Source organism: Vulpes vulpes, chromosome 14 (genome assembly GCF_048418805.1).
Source record: "Vulpes vulpes isolate BD-2025 chromosome 14, VulVul3, whole genome shotgun sequence".
Classification (NCBI taxonomy): Eukaryota; Metazoa; Chordata; class Mammalia; order Carnivora; family Canidae; genus Vulpes; species Vulpes vulpes.
The window spans coordinates 74,294,179-74,314,968 of record NC_132793.1 but is presented as its reverse complement, the minus strand read 5'-3'; the positions used below and the strand labels follow the sequence as shown (position 1 = coordinate 74,314,968).

At 34.6% G+C, this 20,790-nt stretch overlaps 1 protein-coding gene across 3 annotated transcripts in view; it reads left to right on the top strand.

The window, feature by feature from the left end:
• The window catches only part of MSH3 (mutS homolog 3), a 181,564-nt gene that overhangs the window by 89,855 nt on the left and 70,919 nt on the right, over window positions 1–20,790 (top strand). For all 3 annotated transcript variants that reach the window (XR_011997048.1, XM_072736893.1, XM_072736894.1), the window contains 3 exons: window positions 12,714–12,901; window positions 13,633–13,801; window positions 19,668–19,732. Coding sequence is in view for 2 of the 3 variants with exons in the window: in XM_072736893.1 (XP_072592994.1) it covers window positions 12,714–12,901; window positions 13,633–13,801; window positions 19,668–19,732 (422 nt within the window). In the remaining variant the exon portion in view is untranslated. The remainder of the gene's footprint in view (window positions 1–12,713; window positions 12,902–13,632; window positions 13,802–19,667; window positions 19,733–20,790) is intronic.

Sequence of the window (20,790 nt, the reverse complement as noted above, 5' to 3'; positions counted from 1 at the left end):
ATCAATATGCAAATGAGTTGGGTATTGAAGCTAAGTAAAAAGCATTATTTTGATTTTTATCATTTAAGCTTTACAGTTTGTCATAACAATAACAAAAGAGGGTTTTCCCATGAGGATAGCAGATTTTTCAGCAGAAACTTTGCAAATCAGAAAGTAGTGGTACAATATACTCAAAGTGCTGAATGGGAAAAATCTGCAGCCAAGAATACTCTATCCAGCAAGGCTGTCATCCAGGATAGAAGAAGAGATAGTTTTCCAGACAAATAAAAACTAAAAGGTATTGATGACCACTAAACCAGCCCTTCAAGAAATATTAAAGGAGACCTTGAGTGGAAAGAAGAGACCAAAGGTGAAATAAAAGGAAATCCACCCCCTTCCCCCCTACAAAACCATTTGTGTAAAAAATCAGTCAAGGAAGTCACAAGAGAGGATTTAAAATATAATAACATATACCTAAAACTTGGAGGGGGAAGGAAAAAATAATGGATTCAAACTTAAACAGTCATCAACTTAATATAGACTGCTACATGCAGAAGACGTTTTATAGAAACCAAATGGTAACCATATACAAAACCACTAACTTGTAAAGAATAATTACTTTGAATGTAAATGGACTGAACAATCAAAAGACATGGGACGCCTGGCTGGTTCAGCAGTTGAATGTCTGCTTTTGGCTCAGGGCATGATCCCTGGACCAGGGATGGAATGCTGCATCAGGCTTCCTGCGGGGAGCCTGCTTCTCCTTCTGCCTGTGTCTCTACCTCTCTCTTTGTGTCTCTCATGAATAAACACATAAAATCTTTTTAAAAAGAAAAAAAAGAAGATGAGTCTTGTTTTTTTTATTGTCACCTGATTTTTTTTTTTTTTTAAAGACTTTATGTATTTATTCAGGAGAAGACAGAGAGAGAGGCAGAGACACAGGCAGAGGGAGAAGCAGGCTCCCCTATAGGGAGCCTCATGTGGTACTCGAACACAGGGACCCAAGATCATGGCCGGAGCAAAAGGCAGACGTTCGACCGCTGAGCCACCCAGGCGTCCCACAAGACCCATCTATATGCTGCTCATAAGAGACTCATTTTAGACCTAAAGACACATGCAGATTGAAAGTAAGGGAATGGAGAAACATCTACTATCTAACTGTATGTCAGAAGAAAGCCAGGGTAGCAATACTTAATACTGGACAAACTAGACTTTAAAACAAGAAGTGTAACAAGAGACAAAGAAGGGCACTAGGTAATAATAAAGGGGACAATCCAAGAAGAAGGTAAACAATTGTAAATATGTATGCTCCTAACATAGAAGCACCCAAATACATAAGCAGTTAATAACAAACATAAAGGGACTAATTGATAATCGATGATAGTAGAGGACTGTGTAACACTCCATTTATATCAATACACACATCATCTAAACAGAAAATTAACAAAGAAACAATGGCTTTGACTGGCACACTAGACCAGATGGACTTAACAGATCTACTCAGAACATTCCATCCTAAACCAACAGAATCTACAATTGTTCTCAAATGCACATAGAACATTCTCCAGAATAGATCACATACTAGCCCACAAAACATACCTCAGCAAATTTGAGAAGATCCAAGTCATACCATGCATCTTTTCTGACCACAATGCTATGAAACTGGGAGTTAGCCACAAGAAAAAATCTGGAAATACCACAAATACATGGAGGTTAAGCAACATGCTACTAAATGTTAAATGGGTCAACCAAGAAATCAAAGGAAACGTAAACGTAAGAAACTACATGGAAACAAATGCAAATGAAAATGTGATGGTCCAAAACCTTTGGGATGCAGCAAAGGTGGCCATAAGAGGGAAGTTTATTTTTTAATTTTTTTTTATTTTTTAAAGATTTTATTTATTCATGAGAGACACATAGAGGGAGGCAGAGACACAGGCAGGGGGATAAGCAGGCTCCATGCAGAAAGCCCAATGTGGGACTCGATCCCGGTACCCCTGCGCCAAAGGGTGTGTATACACACACACACACACACACACACACACACAATGGAATATTATTCCACCATAAAAAGGACAAAAGCATGGCATTTGTAACGATGTGGATGGAGCCTAGAGAATATTATGCTAAGTGAAAAAAGTCAGAAAAAGACAAATACCATATGGTTTCACTTGTGGATTTTAAGAAGCAAAACAAATGAGCATGGGGGAAGAAAGGGAGAGTGAGCAAACCATGGAAGAGACTCTTAATTATAGAGAACAAACTGATGGTTATCACAGGGGAGGTAGGTGGAGGATTGGGTGAAATTGGTAATGGAGATTAAGGAGTACACTTGTTGCAATGAGTACCTGGTGTTGTATATAGCTATTGAGTCATTGAATTGTATACCTGAAGCTGGTAATGCACTGTATGTTGACTAGCTGGGATTTAAATGAGAGCTTTAAAAAAAAGTAGATGAGATATATATTGGAATATTACAGAATGAAATATTACTGAGCCATGAAAAGAAAGCAATCTCAACATTTGTGTCAACATGAATCGATTTAGAGGGTATAATGCTAGGTGGAATAGGTCAGAGAAAGGTGAATAAGTCAGATTTCATTTACATGTGGAGTCCAAAAAACAAAAATGAACAAATGGAAAAGGAAAGTGTGTTGTATATATACAATATTTTTCAGCTATAAAAAAAGTATGAGATCTTGCCATTTGCAACATGATAGACCTAGAGCTATGTGAAATAAGACTGAGAAAAAGAAAACAAATGAATAAACAAAAAAGCGGAATCAGACATGTGAATACAGAGAACAAACTGATGGTTGCCAGAAGGAAGGAGGTGGGGGAATGGACAAAATGGATGAAAGAGAGTGGAGGTGCATGTTTCCTATTATGAATAAATCAATTACAGGAATAAAAGATACCACAGAGGGAATATAGTCACTGGTATAATAATGACATTGTGACAGATGGTAGCTACACTTACGGTGAGCAAGCATAATGTATAATGTCAAATTACTATGTTGTACATCTGAAACCAATGTAACATTGTGTGTCAACTCAAATGAAAATAAAAATTAAAAAATTAAGCTTAACACAGATGAAAAAAATTGAAGACAGCGCAAAGAAATGGAAAGACATTCCATCTTCCAATATTTGGAAGAACAAATATTATTAAAATTCTATACTACCCAGAGCAATCTACAGACTTAATTCAATCGTTATCAAAATACCAACAGCTTTTTTTTCCCACAGAACTAGGACAAACAATCCTAAAATCTGTGTGGAACCTCAGAAAACCCCAAATAGCTAAAGCAATCTTAAAAAAGAAAAGCAAAGCTGGAGGCATCACAGTTCTGGGCTTCAAGTTTTATTATAAAGCTCCAGTAATCAAAACAGTGTGGTACTGGCATGAAAATAAACACATAGATTGATGGAACAAAATAGAAAATCCAGAAACAAGTCCACAATTATATGGTCACTTAACCTTCAACAAAGCAGGAAACAATATCCAATGGGAAAAAGACACTTGAAGATCACCTGGATGACATAGTCAGATAAGCATCCAAGTCTTGGTTTCAGCTCAAATCACGATCTCATAGATGGTGAAATTGAGCCCTGCATTGTCTGATTCTGCACTCAGTCAGGAGTCTGCTTAAAGATTCTCTCCCTTTACCCCTCCCCCCACTTGCTCTCACTCTCTCAAAAAATAAATAAATCTTTAGAAAAAGAATTTTTTCAACCAGTGGTATTGGGGAAACTGGACAGCAACATGCAGAATAATGAGACTGGGTGGCTCAGTTGGTTAAATGTGTGGCTGTTGATTTTAACTCAGGTCATGGTGTCAGGATTGTGAGATTGAGCCCTATAATTGGGTTCTGCACTCAATGAGCAGTCTGTTTAAGATTCTCTCCTCCCTTTGCCATTTCCCCTACTTGCACTCAGTCTTTCTGTCTAATAATAAATATATAAATCTTAAAGAATGAAACTGGACCACTTTCTTACAGCATACACAAAAATAAATCCAAAATGGGTAAAAGACTTAATGTGAGTCCTAAAGCCATAAAAATCCTAGAAGAGAACACAAGCAGTAACTTTTTAGACATTAGCCATAGTAACTTTTTTCTAGATATGTCTGAGGCAAGGGAAATAAAAGCAAAAATAAATGATTAGGACTAATCAAAATAAAAAGCTCCTGCACAGTAAAGGAAACAGTCAACAAAACTAAAAGGCAGCCTATGAAATGGGAGAAGATATTTACAAATATATCCAATAAAGGGTTAGTATTCAAAATATGTAAAGAACTTATACAGGTCAAAACCCCCAAAATAAATAATCCAATTTAAAAATGGGCAGAAGGCATGAACAGACATTTCTCCAAAGAAGGCAATCCAGATGGCCAACAGACACATGAAAAGTTCCTCATCGTCACATATCAGGGAAATGCAAATCAAAACTACAGCACCTCACAACTGTCAGAATGGATAAAATCAACAATATAAGAAACAACAGTTTTTGGCAAGGATGTGGAGAAAAAGGAACCCTCTGTGCTGTTGGTGGGAATGCAAAGTGATGCAACCACTGTGGAAAACAGTATGGGCAGGGGGATTCCTCAAAAAGTTAAAAATAAAACTACCCTGTGTTTCAGCAATTGCATTCCTGGGCATTTACTCAAAGAATACAAGAACACTAATTCAAAGAGATATATACACCCTTAGGTTTATAGCAGCATTATTTACAATAGCCAAATTATGGAAGCAGCCCAGGTATCTGTCAACTGATGGATGGATAAAGAAGAGGTGGCGTATGTGTGTGTGTATATGCACATGTGTGTGTATACATGTATGTATATATAATGGAATATTATTCAGCCATAAAAATGAATGAAATCTTGTCCTTTGCTATGACATAGATGAAGCTAGAGATTGTGCTAAGCAAAATAAGTGACGAGTGCAGTCCTGAATCCCCATCACCTATAGTTCACCCTTCCCCCCTCCCACCTCCCCTCTGGTAACTCAGTTTGTTCTATATAGAAGAGTTTGTTTCCTGATCTCTCTTATTTTTTTCCCTTCGCTTGTTTGCTTTGTTTCTTAAATTCTACACAAGTGAAATCATATGGTATTTGTCTTTCTCACTTTATAAAATTGAGGAGATACTGTGTTTCTCACCTTCTTACTAAAGGGAGATTATATATACTGCTCTCTCTATATAATGCTACCACAGCTTGCATTACCTTGGATAAAATGATGATGCTGAGATGAGAGTTAGTAGTTTGTTAGTAAGGCACAGAATTAATACTTAAACCAGGTTCCTTGACTAGGTTTTTAATGGGTACATTCGGACGTTACCACTTTTGATGTAGTAGTTTTGACTACCATCTCATTTTTTTCCCTGGTTATCCTGACATAAGCCATCTTTATTTTCTGCCCCAATGTAAATCCTTGCCAAAGTAATAATTTTATTGTAGAGCAATTTTTATGTGCCCACATTTTAGTTGTGACCAATTTTTCATTAGTCTTTACTTTTTTTAGTCCTTTCCCCCACAAAGTTTTGCTGGAACGATAAGTACTGCTTCTGAGAATACTTGCAGTGCCCAAGAGGACTTATGTAACTGCTCCATATGCTTCAGCTAAATTTGAAAACAAAGAATAAGCCAGAATGGGGAAATACTAATCCCTAGGGAAAAATGCTTGAGTTGGTTATGGGCTCAGTGGAGTCTTTTGTACCATCACTTGATGCACTTGTGTTGTTTTGCTGGCAGTAGCAGAGGTTGTCCTGATACAGTACTCCCCTGTTACCTGCAGTTCCAGTTACCATCAGCAGCAGTCCAGAAGCAGATGATCACCTTCTGACATATTGTCAGAAGTTCAGTGATAGCTTCACTCTATGTCACAATGCCTTTGACATTCACCTCACTTCATCTCATCACTTGGCATTTTATCTCATGCCATCATAAGAAATGTGAGTACAGTACAATATATATGGACAGATCACATTCTTATAACTTCTCTTACAGTATGTTGTTACACTTGTTCTACTTTATTGTTAGTTATTGTTGTGCATCTCTTACTGTGCCTAATTTATCAATTAAACTTTATCATAGGTATGTATGTATGTATAGAAAAGATAGTACATAGAGGTTAGGTACTACCTGTAGTTTCAGATATGCACTGGGAGTCTTAGAATATATCCACTGTAGATAAGGGGGGACTAGTGCAGTTGGAAGTTTTATGGTTGACATTTTCAAGGGTAAGAGGCCATGTCAAACCATTTGTTATATCATTGGTTAAGTACCTGACAATCAATGCATATTACCCTTCATCAAGCAATAGATCTCCAAGCACCTTGTCTTCACTGCTTGAAAGGATTTACTGACAGTTGTTAAAGATTTTTTTTTCCTCAAAAAGAATAGGGACAAAGCTGAGAAAATTGTTAATTGCTAATTAAAAGAACTGAATCAAAGTATATATGGCATCAAGACAGAAGCATCTTTTCATGGTGCTGTGATTTCTGTTGTGCTTTACTTCCTGTCTTTAAACTTTGATGTTTTCAATTCATGATTCGTGTATTTACAAAAGTTTAAAAATTCTGGTAAAACTCAGAATCTAATTCTTTTTTTAAATTGAGATATAAGTGATATATAACATTGTATTTCAGGTGTACCACATAATCAATGGTTTGATTAATGTATATATTGAGAAATAATAACCACAGTAGTTAATTTAGACCCATAATAGGTCTAATTAACATTCATCACCACACATAGTTACAAAGCCTTCTTTTTCTTATGATGAGAACTTTTAAGATCTACTTTCTAAGCAATATTCAAACATACAATACAGTATTATTAACCAAACTTACCATGCTATACATTACATCTCCAGGACTTATTTATTTTATAATTGGAAGTTTGTACCTTTTGATCATCTTTACCCATTCCATCCACTTGTCCTCCATGGCCCACCTCTGGCAACCACAAATCTATTCAATCTATGGGTTTGCCTTTTTAAAAATTTCACATATAATTAAAATTATATGGTATAGACTCAAATTCATTTTAAAAGTAACCAAGCATGACTTTTGTTTTAGAGTTTCAAACTGTACTTCAGTGAAGGAACTTATGACTCAATTACAAGTTGTTCGTTATTGCTGTTTTAATGTTTACACAAGTGTGCCTGAAGATTGATTTGAAAAGTGAGAATTAGAAATGACTTGGTAACAGACTAACTTTAGGAAGTCTAAGTGCTTTAAACCAAATTTTTATAGATTAGATAGTTGGCTCTTGGAACACACCATCAAACACATGTCTGTTCTTTATCATTAGATTACTCTAAATAAGCTTCTGCTGTATGCACCAAATGGTGGGTGATATCCTGGGTACAGACTGTGCCAATTATGTAAAATTCATAAAATGGTTAGGAGCACTGTTTGGATGTTGTGGAAGTGGTAAGCCTAGGCCATATGGCTGTGTGGAAGGTGCCATGGAATAGTCACAAATAGGTATCTTCATGTCGATAATAATAGAGGATACCGAGAAGGCCGACCCTGAAACAAAATAAACATTTCTTTATTAGTAGAAGTATTTTACTAAAAATATATGTATAAAATTAGTATTTTATAGTAAAACTTCAAATCCTAATCTTAGAAAAGTGTTAGTCTTAGAAACTCATATTAACTTTGCCCAAGAACTATTTTGTAAGAAAATGATACATAACTGCTAAGATTGGTGAATACATTTAAAGGATTATAGCACTAAGTAAATGTTAGAGGAGAGTGTTTCCAGAATTTTGTAGGCGAGAATAATTTCTTGGCCAGACTGGTATAAGCCTAAACCACATTTTCAATATGGAAGTTAGGCTGGAGTTCTTCCAGTCCCGTGATGACCCGTTTCCACACTTATAGATGTGTTCTAAAGCTCTTCCACAGAGAAATTTGCTGCTGGAAATGGGGTTGAACATGAGTGACTCCAGGAGCTACTACTTCACCCTTACCTTCAGCTTTCTGGCCGCTCTATTGAGTTGTTTTGTTTAAGAAACTTGAAAACAATATGCCTTAGATACTTAAAGCCTGATTGCAGAGTGCTTCATTTTTACTTTGCTTCTGTTGCTGACTTAGAGGATGAAAAATCAACCCCTTTTCTCTCTCAAATTGCAATAATTATAAGAGATTATTATTCAAAAATTGTATTGAAATGTTTATTTTTAGTTCTTCACTTTTGTTAGAATGTATATCTACTTAATAATTAACTATTGACTGTTGGTCAAAAATTTCTAGGCTCCACATTACAAAAATCCAGCTTCCGATATTTATGTACCTTTCCCATCATATGGTGGCCTTTCTGGGAAAGAGATAATTTATAACTTTAGATTCAACTTTTGTTCAGTTGGACCTAACGCATTTTTCTCCATAATTTACTTCATTCCTTTTAGTTAATAATTCTTTCTAAATATATATTTATCATTAATTCATTTTATGTGTACTACTTATTATGTGTACGTATCATTAATTCAACCTTAAATCATCATCTCATCTCAAGATACTTCTTTTCATCAGATATTCTATTTCATTTTACCTGGTTCAACCTAGACCAGGTTTATACGAGCTTTACAGCTACCTTCTTTGATTTATTTCCCTTTAATTGAATCTTTCTGTATTCCAAGTCTTCCTTTTGGTTTATTACTTCATTCAGATGGAGTGCCTTCTCTAGAAGCATCCTGAGAAAGGGTATTGGAAATACGATTGACCTAACCTCCCTTGGACAATGCAGGAGTTAAGGGCATTGACTCCTTACAGTTGAAAATCTATATATAAAAAAAATAAAAAATAAAAAAAAGAAAATCTATATATAACTTTTGACTCCCCCAAAACTTAACTACTAATAGCCTGCTATTTACCTGAAACTTTAATGATAGTTGATTAACACATTTTGTATATTTTATTATATACTGTATTGTTACAATTAAGTCAGCTAGAGAAAAGAAGATGTGAAGAAAATCATAATATTTAGAAAATTTCTTTTGAGAAAGAGGAAATACATTTGCTGTACTGTAGTATTCATCCAAAAAATTCTGTGTAGAAGTGGACCTGCACAATGCAAACCTGTGTTATTCAAGGGTCAACATAAGTGTTTTGAAACATTAATGCCTGGAAATGTCTTTTTTCTACTCACATTTTATTAGTGGTTTGACTGGGTTATAAAATTATAGGCTATAGGGGATCCCTGGGTGGTTCAGCAGTTTAGCGCCTGCCTTTGGCCCAGGGCGCGATCCTGGAGTCCCGGGATCGAGTCCCACGTTGGGCTCCTGGCATGGAGCCTGCTTCTCCCTCCTCCTGTGTCTCTGCCTCTCTCTTACTCTTTCTCTTTCTCTCTCTCTCTGTCTATCATAAGTAAATAAATCTTTAAAAAAATAAAATTATAGGCTATAAATTATTTTCCTTTAGAATTTTGTGTTACTTCATTGTCTTCTAGCTTCTATTATTATTGAACGGTCCGATTCCTGATTCTTGGTGTGACTTTTTTTCCTCCCATCCTAAAAATGGAAACATTTTCTTTCCATCCCCAGTGTTCTATAATTTCATGATGATTTGTCATGTTTTGGTTCTGTTTTCATCCATTTTATTCAGCCTTTCAATCTGGCAACCAAGTTTCGGGAAATTTTCCTGAGTTATTTTTCGGTTCTTTCTTTTTTGCAACTCTTATTTGTTGTTGTTTTTTGTTGTTTTGTTTTTTTTTTTAATTTTATTTATTTATTCATGAGAGACACAGAGAGAGAGGAAGAGACACAGGCAGAGGGAGAAGCAGGCTCCATGCAGGGAGCCCAACGTGGGACTCGATCCCGGGTCTCCAGGATCACACCCTGGACTGAAGGTGGTGCTAAACCACTGGGCCACCGGGGCTGCCCGCAACTCTTATTTGAATTGATTGAATCCTGTTCTCTGAATGTTCCTCTTAAGAAAGAAAAACTATTTTATTCTTGTTTCATGATTCTATTATTCTCTGTTTAAATGAGGATATTGGATTTTTAGAATTAATTACTATTTTTAAATTTAAATTCAATTAATTAACATATAGTGTATTATCAGTTTCAGAGGTAGAGTTCAATCTTATAAAATACCCAGTGTTCATTACATCCTGTGCCCTCCTTAATGTCCATCACCCAGTTACCGCATACCCTCTCTCCCCTTCCCTTGAGCTATCTACAGTTTGTTTCCTATGATTAAGAGTCTCTTATGGTTTGTCTCCCTTTCTGATTTCATCTTACTTTATTTTTCCCTCCCTTACCCTATGATCCTCTTTTGTTTCTTAAAGTCCACATATGAGTGAGATCATAGGATAATTATCTTTCTCTGATTGACTTATTTCTCATGGCATAATAACCTCTAGTTCCATCCATTGGTTGCAAGTGGCAAGGTTTCATTTTTTTGATGAGTGTGTAGAATTCTTGTTTGTGTGTGTGTGTGTGTGCGCGCACGCGCGTGTATCTTCTTTATCCATTCATCAGTAGATGGACAGACCTCTGGGCTCTTTCCATAGTTTGGCTATCGAGGACATTGCTGCCATAAACATTGGGGTGCAGGTGCCCCTTCGGATTACTACATTTGTATCTTTGGGGTAAATACCTAGTAGTGTGATTGCTGGGTCATAGGATAGCTCTCTTTTCAACTTCTTGAGGAACCTCCATCCTGTTTTAAGACATTTTTTTCTATTTATATAGACTATATTCCCTCTAGCATTTGTTGATTGATCGTTTTGGTTTTTTCATTTCACATTAGAATTTTTTATCTGATACTCTGATTTTAAAGAGTGAAGAGCTAAAGTGCTGATAGGAAGGTCTCTGTAGTTGAATATGGCTTGCAAAATATGAGGTGAACTATAAGGTATACTACCTGATCCATTTTTGGGGTGAACTCCTGCTTTAGTATCTTCAGAATTTTCCCTTTGGCCTATGAGATTCCCTAGGGACTCTCTTAGCCTTAATGGCTAACAGTGTTCTGGGAGCTAGACGGAGACAACTGGGAATCTCCATTTTGTTTTATTTTATCCCTTGCTTTTGGTGGTATTCTGAACCTTCACTGTGCCTGAAGATGGTTCAGGTACCCTATGTTTTCCCTTCAGAGAATAAAATTAGTCTTTTGTAAGGTAGGAGAATAGTGATTGCTCAGTTGCAAGGAGAGGAGTAGAATTTTGAAGAATGTTTGCTGCTTAATTTATTTTCAACCAATCATTTTCTACTCCCACCTACCTCCAGCTTCCAATTCCCAAGATAATTTGTGCCACCGGTTCCTGAGTCTGTTAGGATTCTTGGTGTAATTCAAGTTGGGTCCTAGTTTTCCTCACAGTCAGCTGAAGATTCTAATATTTTGAATCTTCTAAGTCAGTTACCACTTGTCCATTTACTTTATAGTTTCTTAGATGTTGTTATACTGTTGTCTTCTACTTATTCTGGAGGTTTTATGCCTTTTTAAATGATCTTAGGCTGTAGTTTCAGGATAGTGTGAAAATAGATATACATGCTCAACTTATTCTGTTTATCAAAAGTTCCAAAAGTAAAAATTATTCATGTTCATGTTAAAAATTGCAACAGTGTATATAAAGGTATAAAATAAAAAGTAAAAAGTTTTTCTCTACTCTCCCCCGCATACACACCACCCAGAGGTAACTAGAGTAAGTTAACATAGGTACCCTTCCAGATATTTTTATTTATATTTTAATTTATGTAGAATAATACATATAATAAGAATCAAAAATGAAATTTGTATAAATACATGTGATATATATTATAAACATACTATGTAAATCTAATGTGTTGAATTTATGAGGTTCCATGTTGATCTGTACATCAGTATGTACAAATGTCTTAATTTTTTTTAACTGTTTAATAGTATTACATTGTATGAGGTTTTGCTAAGATATCGATAGTTAGGTACTTGTTTCCTATTCATCTTTTTAATATTATTACCAACAGTGCTACTATAAATATTCAGATGCACCTACCTTTTCACTACTTGTTGAAGCATAGTTTTTATTTAATTTTAAGGATGGAATTATTTAGTCAAAGGGTGTGTGCATTGAACTCTTCAAAGAGGTTATGCTTCTGTAACTGTCTTTTTTAATACCTTGTGTGATTTAGCAATTATTAGGCCAAATCTTTGGCATTCTGAAAGTAACAAATGCTATCTTGTCATTTTAATTTCCTTTTTCCAATTATGTGTGAGGCTAATCATGCTTATTGGACGTTCTTTTTTATGAGCTGCGTATTCAATTCACTTAGCCATTATTCTTTGGATTATTCATCTTTTCCAGGTTGATGTGTAAAAGCTCATTATACTGGGAAGAATTTTGCCATATATTTCTTACATGTTTTGCAGATATTTCCCCAGAATTGTCTTCTATATTTTTGACATTGTTTATTGCATTTTTGCTATATGGTCAATATATTTTAAAGTGAAAAATTATTGAACAAGTGTTGGTTTTACTCTCCTTGGCCCAAATTATTTTCTTTAGAGTTTTAAAATGTTGTAAAGTGTTCGAACTATTGATTTAACATTTAGAAGGTATCAACAATACTTTATTTCAATTAACTAGTTTATAGAGTAAATTAAAATTTTCTTTTGTTCTGATTCTGACTTTAAAAAGACCATTAGTAAAAATAAATAAAAGCCAGTATTTAAAAGACCACTAATTAAACTTCGTGTTCATATTCTTATGTTACTTAGCTACAAAATATTTATTTTTTCAGTGTTCTACTCAAGAGTTCTTCTTGATTGTCAAAACACTGTATCACCTGAAGTCAGAATTTCAAGCATTAATACCTGCTGTTAATTCCCACGTTCAGTCAGACTTGCTCCGGACATTTATTTTAGAAATTCCTGAACTCCTCAGTCCAGTGGAGCATTACTTGAGGATACTTAATGAACAAGCTGCCAAGTAAGTATTAAGCTCTTAGATTACTGTCACTGCTGGAAAGGAAGAAGAATGTATTTGCCATTTGATGTGTAGATTCTTGAGCTTCCCTAGTAGTAATGGTAGAAGTTGCATGTGATACTAGAAATGTGATGGGATGCTAAAGGCTATCTGTTATAGTTGAAAGTAACCCTCCGCCATCTAAAACTTAGGCAGTTCATTATCTAGGACAGATACAGTACTTCTCCAGGTACCAGTTGATGAAAGCCCCCACAGAGCAAGTGGTAACAGTTTATTAATTCAAAAGTGGGAGTCAGATGGCATCTTCCTCTTATTTCCTAGATATTCTGGGGTAGTCTGCTTTATATTTAGAAACTACAGAAGCAAAGTTATCTTTTACAAGATCATTTTATAGTTCACCACACAAAGAACTCTGTATGAAAGGAAAATAAAAGAGTGTTTACATTCCTGTTTATTTTCTGCCTAGGTGAACAACAAATATTTAATTTTATCTCTCATTTTTACCACAGGAATCATTAAGTTGCAAAATGAAAATCATGTTAGGATAATTTTGTCTATCTTCAAAGAAAATTAAGAAACCAGCCCATAAATACTTAAGTAATAGAGCTGGAATTAGAGCCTTGTCTTCCTGATTCCCAACCCTTTGGTATTTTATCATGCTATGAAAAATAATCAATAACTTGTATAGGTAGTATGCTTTAATATATGTATTTGCATTTTTTTCACTTTTTTAGAATTGGGGATAAAACTGAATTATTCAAAGACCTTACTGACTTCCCTTTAATAAAAAAGAGGAAAGATGAAATTCAAGAAATTACTGACAATATCCAAGTGCATTTACAAGAAATACGAAAAATACTAAAAAATCCTTCTCTACAGTATGTGACAGTGTCAGGACAGGAGGTAATGTTAAGCATACTTTTATTTTGCATTAGTTTATCTTAAGTAGAAAAACTATCTTAAAATGTAAACAAAAATCCAAGGATAGGATGAAAGTTTGTTTTCAGATTTTCTCTTTTCCTTCGGAATATGTAATACTCTGTTTTGACAAGAATTGTTTTAATAACAACATTTTGTATGTTTACTTTCTTGGTAAAATCACGCAACTTAATGTTACGTGTGTTTTAATATTATTTGTTGAAACTGTATTATAGAAAATGTGATTATTGTAAATAATAACTTCAAGGATTTATTTACCTTAAATCCAAGAGAGTGAAGTTAGTCTTTGATCTCTGGCCTGCATATAATGAAATGATACAAAATGAACCACCTGTGTTGATTGAATCACACAGTGATTAAAAGGCAGAATTTCCTTCTGAAGTTAGTAGTATAGCTGCTAAAGAACAAAAAGAAAAAGAAACTGTAGTGAAAACCTACAATTAGTGAGTCTTCCATAAGATTATGTTAAGTGCTATTCAGAATATGTTTTTTTGGTATGCATACTTCAGTTTAAAGTTTGATATTAAAAAAAAGTTTGATATTAATATCAGTGAAAATTAGGAAGAAGTATGCTTTTTAAATATGGTTGCATCCTTCAATCTTATTCTGAATCTTGAGGCATGCTATTTCGGTATCTTATGTTTAATAGAATATAGAGATTCTAACTGAGGAAATTTAAGAAATTCTACTTTGTTAAAATAGAGGATTAGGAAATTTGTGAATAATTTCTATAGGAAGAACATTTTATTTGGGATTTTAAAAAATAGTTTTCTAGTGGAGAAGCACTTAATTTCAAATAAAATTTTTAAACATTTGTATTGCTTTTTATATATTTAGTCAAAAGATTGCTGATTTGTATGATTATTTGAAATAAACCCTACAGCAAATTAAAATCTTTATTAAAATAATTATTAATCTTGTGCCATTTAATAGATCATTGATTAAGTCAGTCTGTCTTTTAGACTCAGGCAGATATTTCAGTGTATTCCACATAGAAGTCTATACAACAGAAAAATGATCTGATAGTATTTATACTTAGTTCCCCCCTGCCCAGCCAAATATTTAACTGCATCACTTGGTTTCACTGTGCAGTCAGTACTTTGCAAAGCAAACAGGTGACCTTAGCACTACTATCCCACGCTATTTGTTGAAAATGAGACGGTTAAAACAGCTTAATAACATTAATAAAGGATACGTAGTTAGAAAAGTGGTTACCTGGTATTAGGGAGAGGTTTTATGTATCAGTGCTGCTTCCCCCACATGCATGCTATGGGACCAAGGTAGTCACCTGTATCGTGAGACTGCCATAAAGACCGATTGAGTTAAAATGTGTGAAATTGCTTTTTAATCATAAAGCACTATATAAATGTTATTTATATACTACTATTACTGCTAATATGGTCACCACTTGTCAAGCATTTGTTAAGAGTGGTGCTAAGCCCTGTACATATATTATTAAACCCTTGTAACAACATGGAGGGATTATTCCTATTTTGTAGCAAAGAAAACTGAGCATTGGAGTAGTTAGGTGAGTTATCCAAGTCAGAAGCCCAGTCTTCCTTGCCTAACTCCAGTCTTTCTACCAATTCCTTATTTCACTCTACTCACAAATATTAACATACAGATTCTCAGCAGCTTCGGTTTTACTTTACGAAACCCAGACAATGTAAAGCTCATATTCTGCAAACTAAAATAAAGCTTAAATCTTGGGAAGACAGTCCTGGATCTAGCTGGCAGTTTTACAGTACAAATGGGGAAAACTGATCAGGAATTCATGAGGGATAGTAGATTAGATGTGTTTTTTTCTTCTTTTTTTAAAATCAATGTGGCTGTGAAGTTTAAGAAAAAGCACAGTATGGAGATAAAGTAATTGAATTACAAATAATTAGAGAGATATAAATTATCTCATTCTTTACTTAACCTTTATTAGGTTAAGGTGATGAGTTTGAGGGGACTCCGAGGTGGCCCAGCAGTTGAGTGTCTGCCTTCAGCTCAGGGCATGATCCTGGGGTCCCTGGATCGAGTCCCACGTCAGGCTCCCTGCATGGAGCCTGCTTCTCCCTCTGCCTGTGTCTCTGCCTCTCTCTGTGTCTCTCATGAATAGATAAATAAAATCTTTAAAAAAAAAAAAAAAAGGTGATGAGTTTGAGGCAAGAAATTCCTTGGTTGTTAACTGTGGGATGAATTCTTATTGGTTCTTAAAAGCCTATAGGGTTTGAGTAGAATATCAATACAGAATGACTTTTATAACATTTTTTGAGAATTAGTGATTCTATTCAAACACCAAATGAATTCTAGATAGTCAGCATTGTTTTTGTTGTTGTTTTAAAGATTTTATTTAGTTAGGCAGAGGAAGAAGCAGGCTCCATGCAGGGAGCCCGATGTGACAGACGCCCAACCACTGAGCCACCCAGGCATCCCGATAGTCAACATTGTTATAGACAAATTCTCTTTAAAAAATTTTTATTAACGGTATCAGCAAATTATTTAAAGATACTTACAGGACCAAGAACAGACTCCATTAAATATAATTACCTTTGAAAAGTGAGAGAGGAAGTCAGGAAAAGCATTATTTTATATGTGTTTCTTACTTTCTACCCTTCTGTTCTGAAATTTTATAAGTTTGTAATAATTTTTTTCAAAACATGTTTTAGGGACAACCCGGGTGGCTCAGTGATTTAGCGCCACCTTTAGCCCAAGGCATGATCCTGGAGACCTGGTATCAAGTCCCACTTCGGGCTCCCTGCATGGAGCCTGCTTCTCCCTCTGCCTGTGTCTCTGCCTCTCTCTCTCTCTGTCATGTATTTTTATTATTATTGGTCAAAATAGATGTCAGGCCAGGATTACTTTTGACAACATTCCGTTTTCACACCTCTGTTCTCAGTTTTTATGTACTTACTAGAATACTGAAAGCCTTACTGTGTGCATTTTTATCTTTGAAAGTATTTATAAGAAGGCATTGAAAGCAGAAATTTAGCTCACTGCTTTTGTGATAGTTTTTTTCATGTTTTATGTATATGTTTTATGATATAAATCATCATTTAGCCGTGAATCAAATATGGAATGCATATAGGGTGATATTTAGATTTGGGGCAGCATTGGTAAGTAGTATTATTCTAAAGGAAAAGGGAAGAAAGACTGGGGGGAATCTTTAGAAAAAAAAAATTTTATTGACAACATGCAGCATATCCAAATTCTGCTTAGTGTGTTTAAAATGTGAAAAGCATTCTTCACTAAATCTTACTCCTAAAAAAAAATCTTACTCCTGAAGAAAAAGAATTTTAATATTCTGTGAGAGAAGGAAGAAAAGAAACAGAGTAGGAATGGGTTAAGTGTGGTATTGAAGAAAACAGAGAGCAGTTTCTAGACTGGATTAAGCAAATTTAGCAATGATGCCAGCCCAGTGATATGACAGGTACTAGTTTGAGTAACAATATCTGACACTTAACCAAGACAGAATTGGATCCCAGGAGTATGTTAGAAATTGCTAGAATAAATCAAGGCATACTTCTTGCAGCAACACATGAGAAACAAAGTCAAGAACATCAGAGCAGGGAAGAGTGCTATGAGAATTTTCTGAGATTTCTAAAATACATGTTAATTTCCGATTTTAGTTTCCTTTTCTGTAGCAATAAAATTCTTAAAAGGCCTGTCCATTCTTAGAATGTTTGTAAAGAGAAGCAGAGAGAGAAAATTTCCTATTCCTTAGGCAGTGCAGAAGAGGAAAAACCTGCTAGCAGATGACAATTCTGAAGAGAAACCCCTGTTGAGAATAAGAGGACATACGGGACTGGCACCAACTTGAGGAAGTAACCCCAGGGGTGTAATAAGCGGGAGGTCCGTGTGGGCTTTCCCTACTCTCACTCTGTTTTCCATCGAGTATTGGTTCTGCATATTGCTTGTTGAGGAGCTGTGGTCCTTAGAGTAGACCCTTGATACTTACAGGTTGAACTGTGAGGGTCCAAACCATTCCCAGTGTGCTATAAAGGGCCATGACTAGCAGTGATTTGTGATGTGTATAAGGTACATATTTTAATCCAGTGGCCCATACTGCAATGTTATGGCAAATTACTTAAGTAAGCCAGCCTGCCTGGCTGCCCAGTGATCTCATTGAGGCAGTGTTAGCTTCTTTTCAAAATTTCTGCCTTCTCTTACACAGTAACTCCTGTGGAGCTCTGTGTTGGTTTTTATGGATCTAGATGTGTCTTTTCCAAGTGTTATTGAACCACTGTGGCCCTGCATTTTGCTGTTTGCCATAGGCATAGCTCTTCCCAGAATTATTTTATAAAGAGACTGATATGGCTTTGTAGGACATTATAAATAATATATTAAAAATGTATATTATAATTATAAAATAATGTAATTTATAATTTATAAATAATATAAAATAATATATATTTTATAATTATAAATTAAAAGATTTTATTTATTTGAGAGAGAGAAGATAGCATGAGAGGGGGAGGGAGCACAAGTCGGGGGGAGAAACAGAGGGAGAGGGGAGAAGCAGACTCTGCTGAGTAGAGACCTCCATGTAGGGTTCAATCCCAGGACTTGGGGATCATGACCTAAGCCAACGGCATATGCTTAACTGACTGAGCCACCCAGGCACCCCTGCAAATAATATTTAAGCAGAATTTTTTAGCATTGTCTTAATGTAATGTGTTTTGTATCTTTGTCATCAATGATAATTATATTGTGGGGTTTTTCCTTGGTTATTTTTGTAGCCAAAGGGAACTTTTTTAGACTGTTGACTCTTAACTGTTTAACTAGGTGTGGCAGATTTGAAATTGTATTAATTCTTCTCTATACAAGAAGACATCATTAGTCCCCAAATTTTTTCTAAGGATGAAAATTCTTAAAATTAACCAGTAATTTCTATACTACTGGTTAATGTAAAAACTACATAGAAAAATAAACTCAAAAGATAGGCCAATATTATTAATATTATGCATATTATAAATACCTGAAATATTGTAAAACTGGTATATGTGAAAAAGTTCCAGTAGCCATCTCAAAATTAGTGGTAGCCACAGAGCTTCTGGGTTTCCTCCTGTATAATATTAGTGTTTGTGTGTTTATTTATTTGAATAAAACATTGAATTTCATTATAGTAATACAGGAGAGTGAGCAAGAAAGAAGAGATGACATATAACTAATGCTAAAAATGAAAGACATGATAGAAGAAATTGATTTCACTTCTTGACTAATTTCAGAAAAGCTTGTTTGCAGAATACAGTTGGCTCTCTAAAGATACAGTTCATACAAGTGAAAACTTAAAACATTCATGGGGAAGAATCTCTTTTCTTCCCTTAATAGTTGAAGAAATCAGTGCTTTTTCTTGAGAATACTCTTAGAGCACTTGGGCTCTGTGGATAAAAACTGACAATAAATCCTCCTCTGGAATGGGGGACGAACCACATCTGAAACCTGGTATAGCACATCATAATGATATTTTAGAATTGTGTGTACTTAGAATTTCAGTCTTATTACTGAGTAATGGAAATCTTAAGTGGGTACTAATAAATGAAAGAGGCCTTTCAAGAAAGAAAAATCACCACTCGTAGTATGCACATGACAGTGTTATAAACATTAAAGTCCCAAGTTATATGCTTATTACAAACTTTTGCTCAATACAAATTGTACTTTATCCCAAGCATTGCAACCCTAATTAATAATATTTGGTTATATGAATATATATGAACTTTCCTATTAGTAATACTGGATTTATTTTGAATGTTTAGAATAGTATTTACTAAACTTACAGCCCAATTTTGAGGAAGCTTTAATAATGGTTAATTATTTAAATATCTTTTATTTGTATTTCTTTTAGTTTATGATTGAAATAAAGAATTCTGCTGTATCTTGTATACCAACTGATTGGGTTAAGGTTGGAAGGTAGGTTTAAAAATACATTTTTTCTTATTAATGTGAATTATAATGACATGTGTATGCCTGTACACTAGTGGGACGAATATAACTCCATCCTTGATGTAAAAGGTAATTATTCCCCTTGATTTTCTTACGGAATTTTTAACTGAAGAAATAACTATTTTAAATTTTTTTATCATTGATTTAAAAACATTTTTCTGAAGAGTATCTCGTTTGTATAGATTTTTTTTGTTTTGTAAATTACAATTTTATTCTTATGCCTTAGAGTACACTTTAAACAAATGAAAAAAAATGTTGGAGAATCTTCAATTACAAGATTAATTTGATAGTTTGAATTTCCTAACGAGTGCTACACCTGAAATTTCTTTTAGGAAATTGACATTTCATTTTATACCTCACTGAGCTCTACATTTCTTTATTCTTGATGCTTTCCGTGGCGCATAATTATAATAGTTTTTTATGATGTCTTTTTTGTAAGTTAAATCATGAATTGATGAAAACAAATTAATCAAAAACAGGATTAGAGAATCACATTGAGACTACCTTTTCTACCTGGTTAGGCATTCATCCCCAAAAGGAGACTCATTTAAAGAAGTGGTATTAGGGAAGTATATACTCCTGTGAGTAGTATTCTTTGTGAAGTATTTATTGCCACTGTTATTAATATGCTAACACTGAACTTGGAACAAAAATGTTACATTTGCCTAAGTGAGCAAAAGAAGGACTAGTACAGTAGCTACTGTTTATAGGAACTATGTTAAGAATAGAAGAAAATTTTGGCATGTGTGAATGATTATTATTACTTTAATTAAAAGAAGAAAGCTAGTATCTATTGCCATTATCAAAGGATTCTGAAGGCACAATCATGGATTTCTTTAGCTCTGTTGCCATCTTTTCTTTTTTCCTGTGTTACTAGAAGCTATAAGTGAGACTTGAGTATTGTCAAATTTAGGGCATGTTTTCTCTCTTCACAGACTTTCTTTCCTTTATATACTTTCATCCTATCCTACAGCTCATGAATCAAAGTAGGTTTTATGAAGAGAAATTATTTAAAATTGTGCATC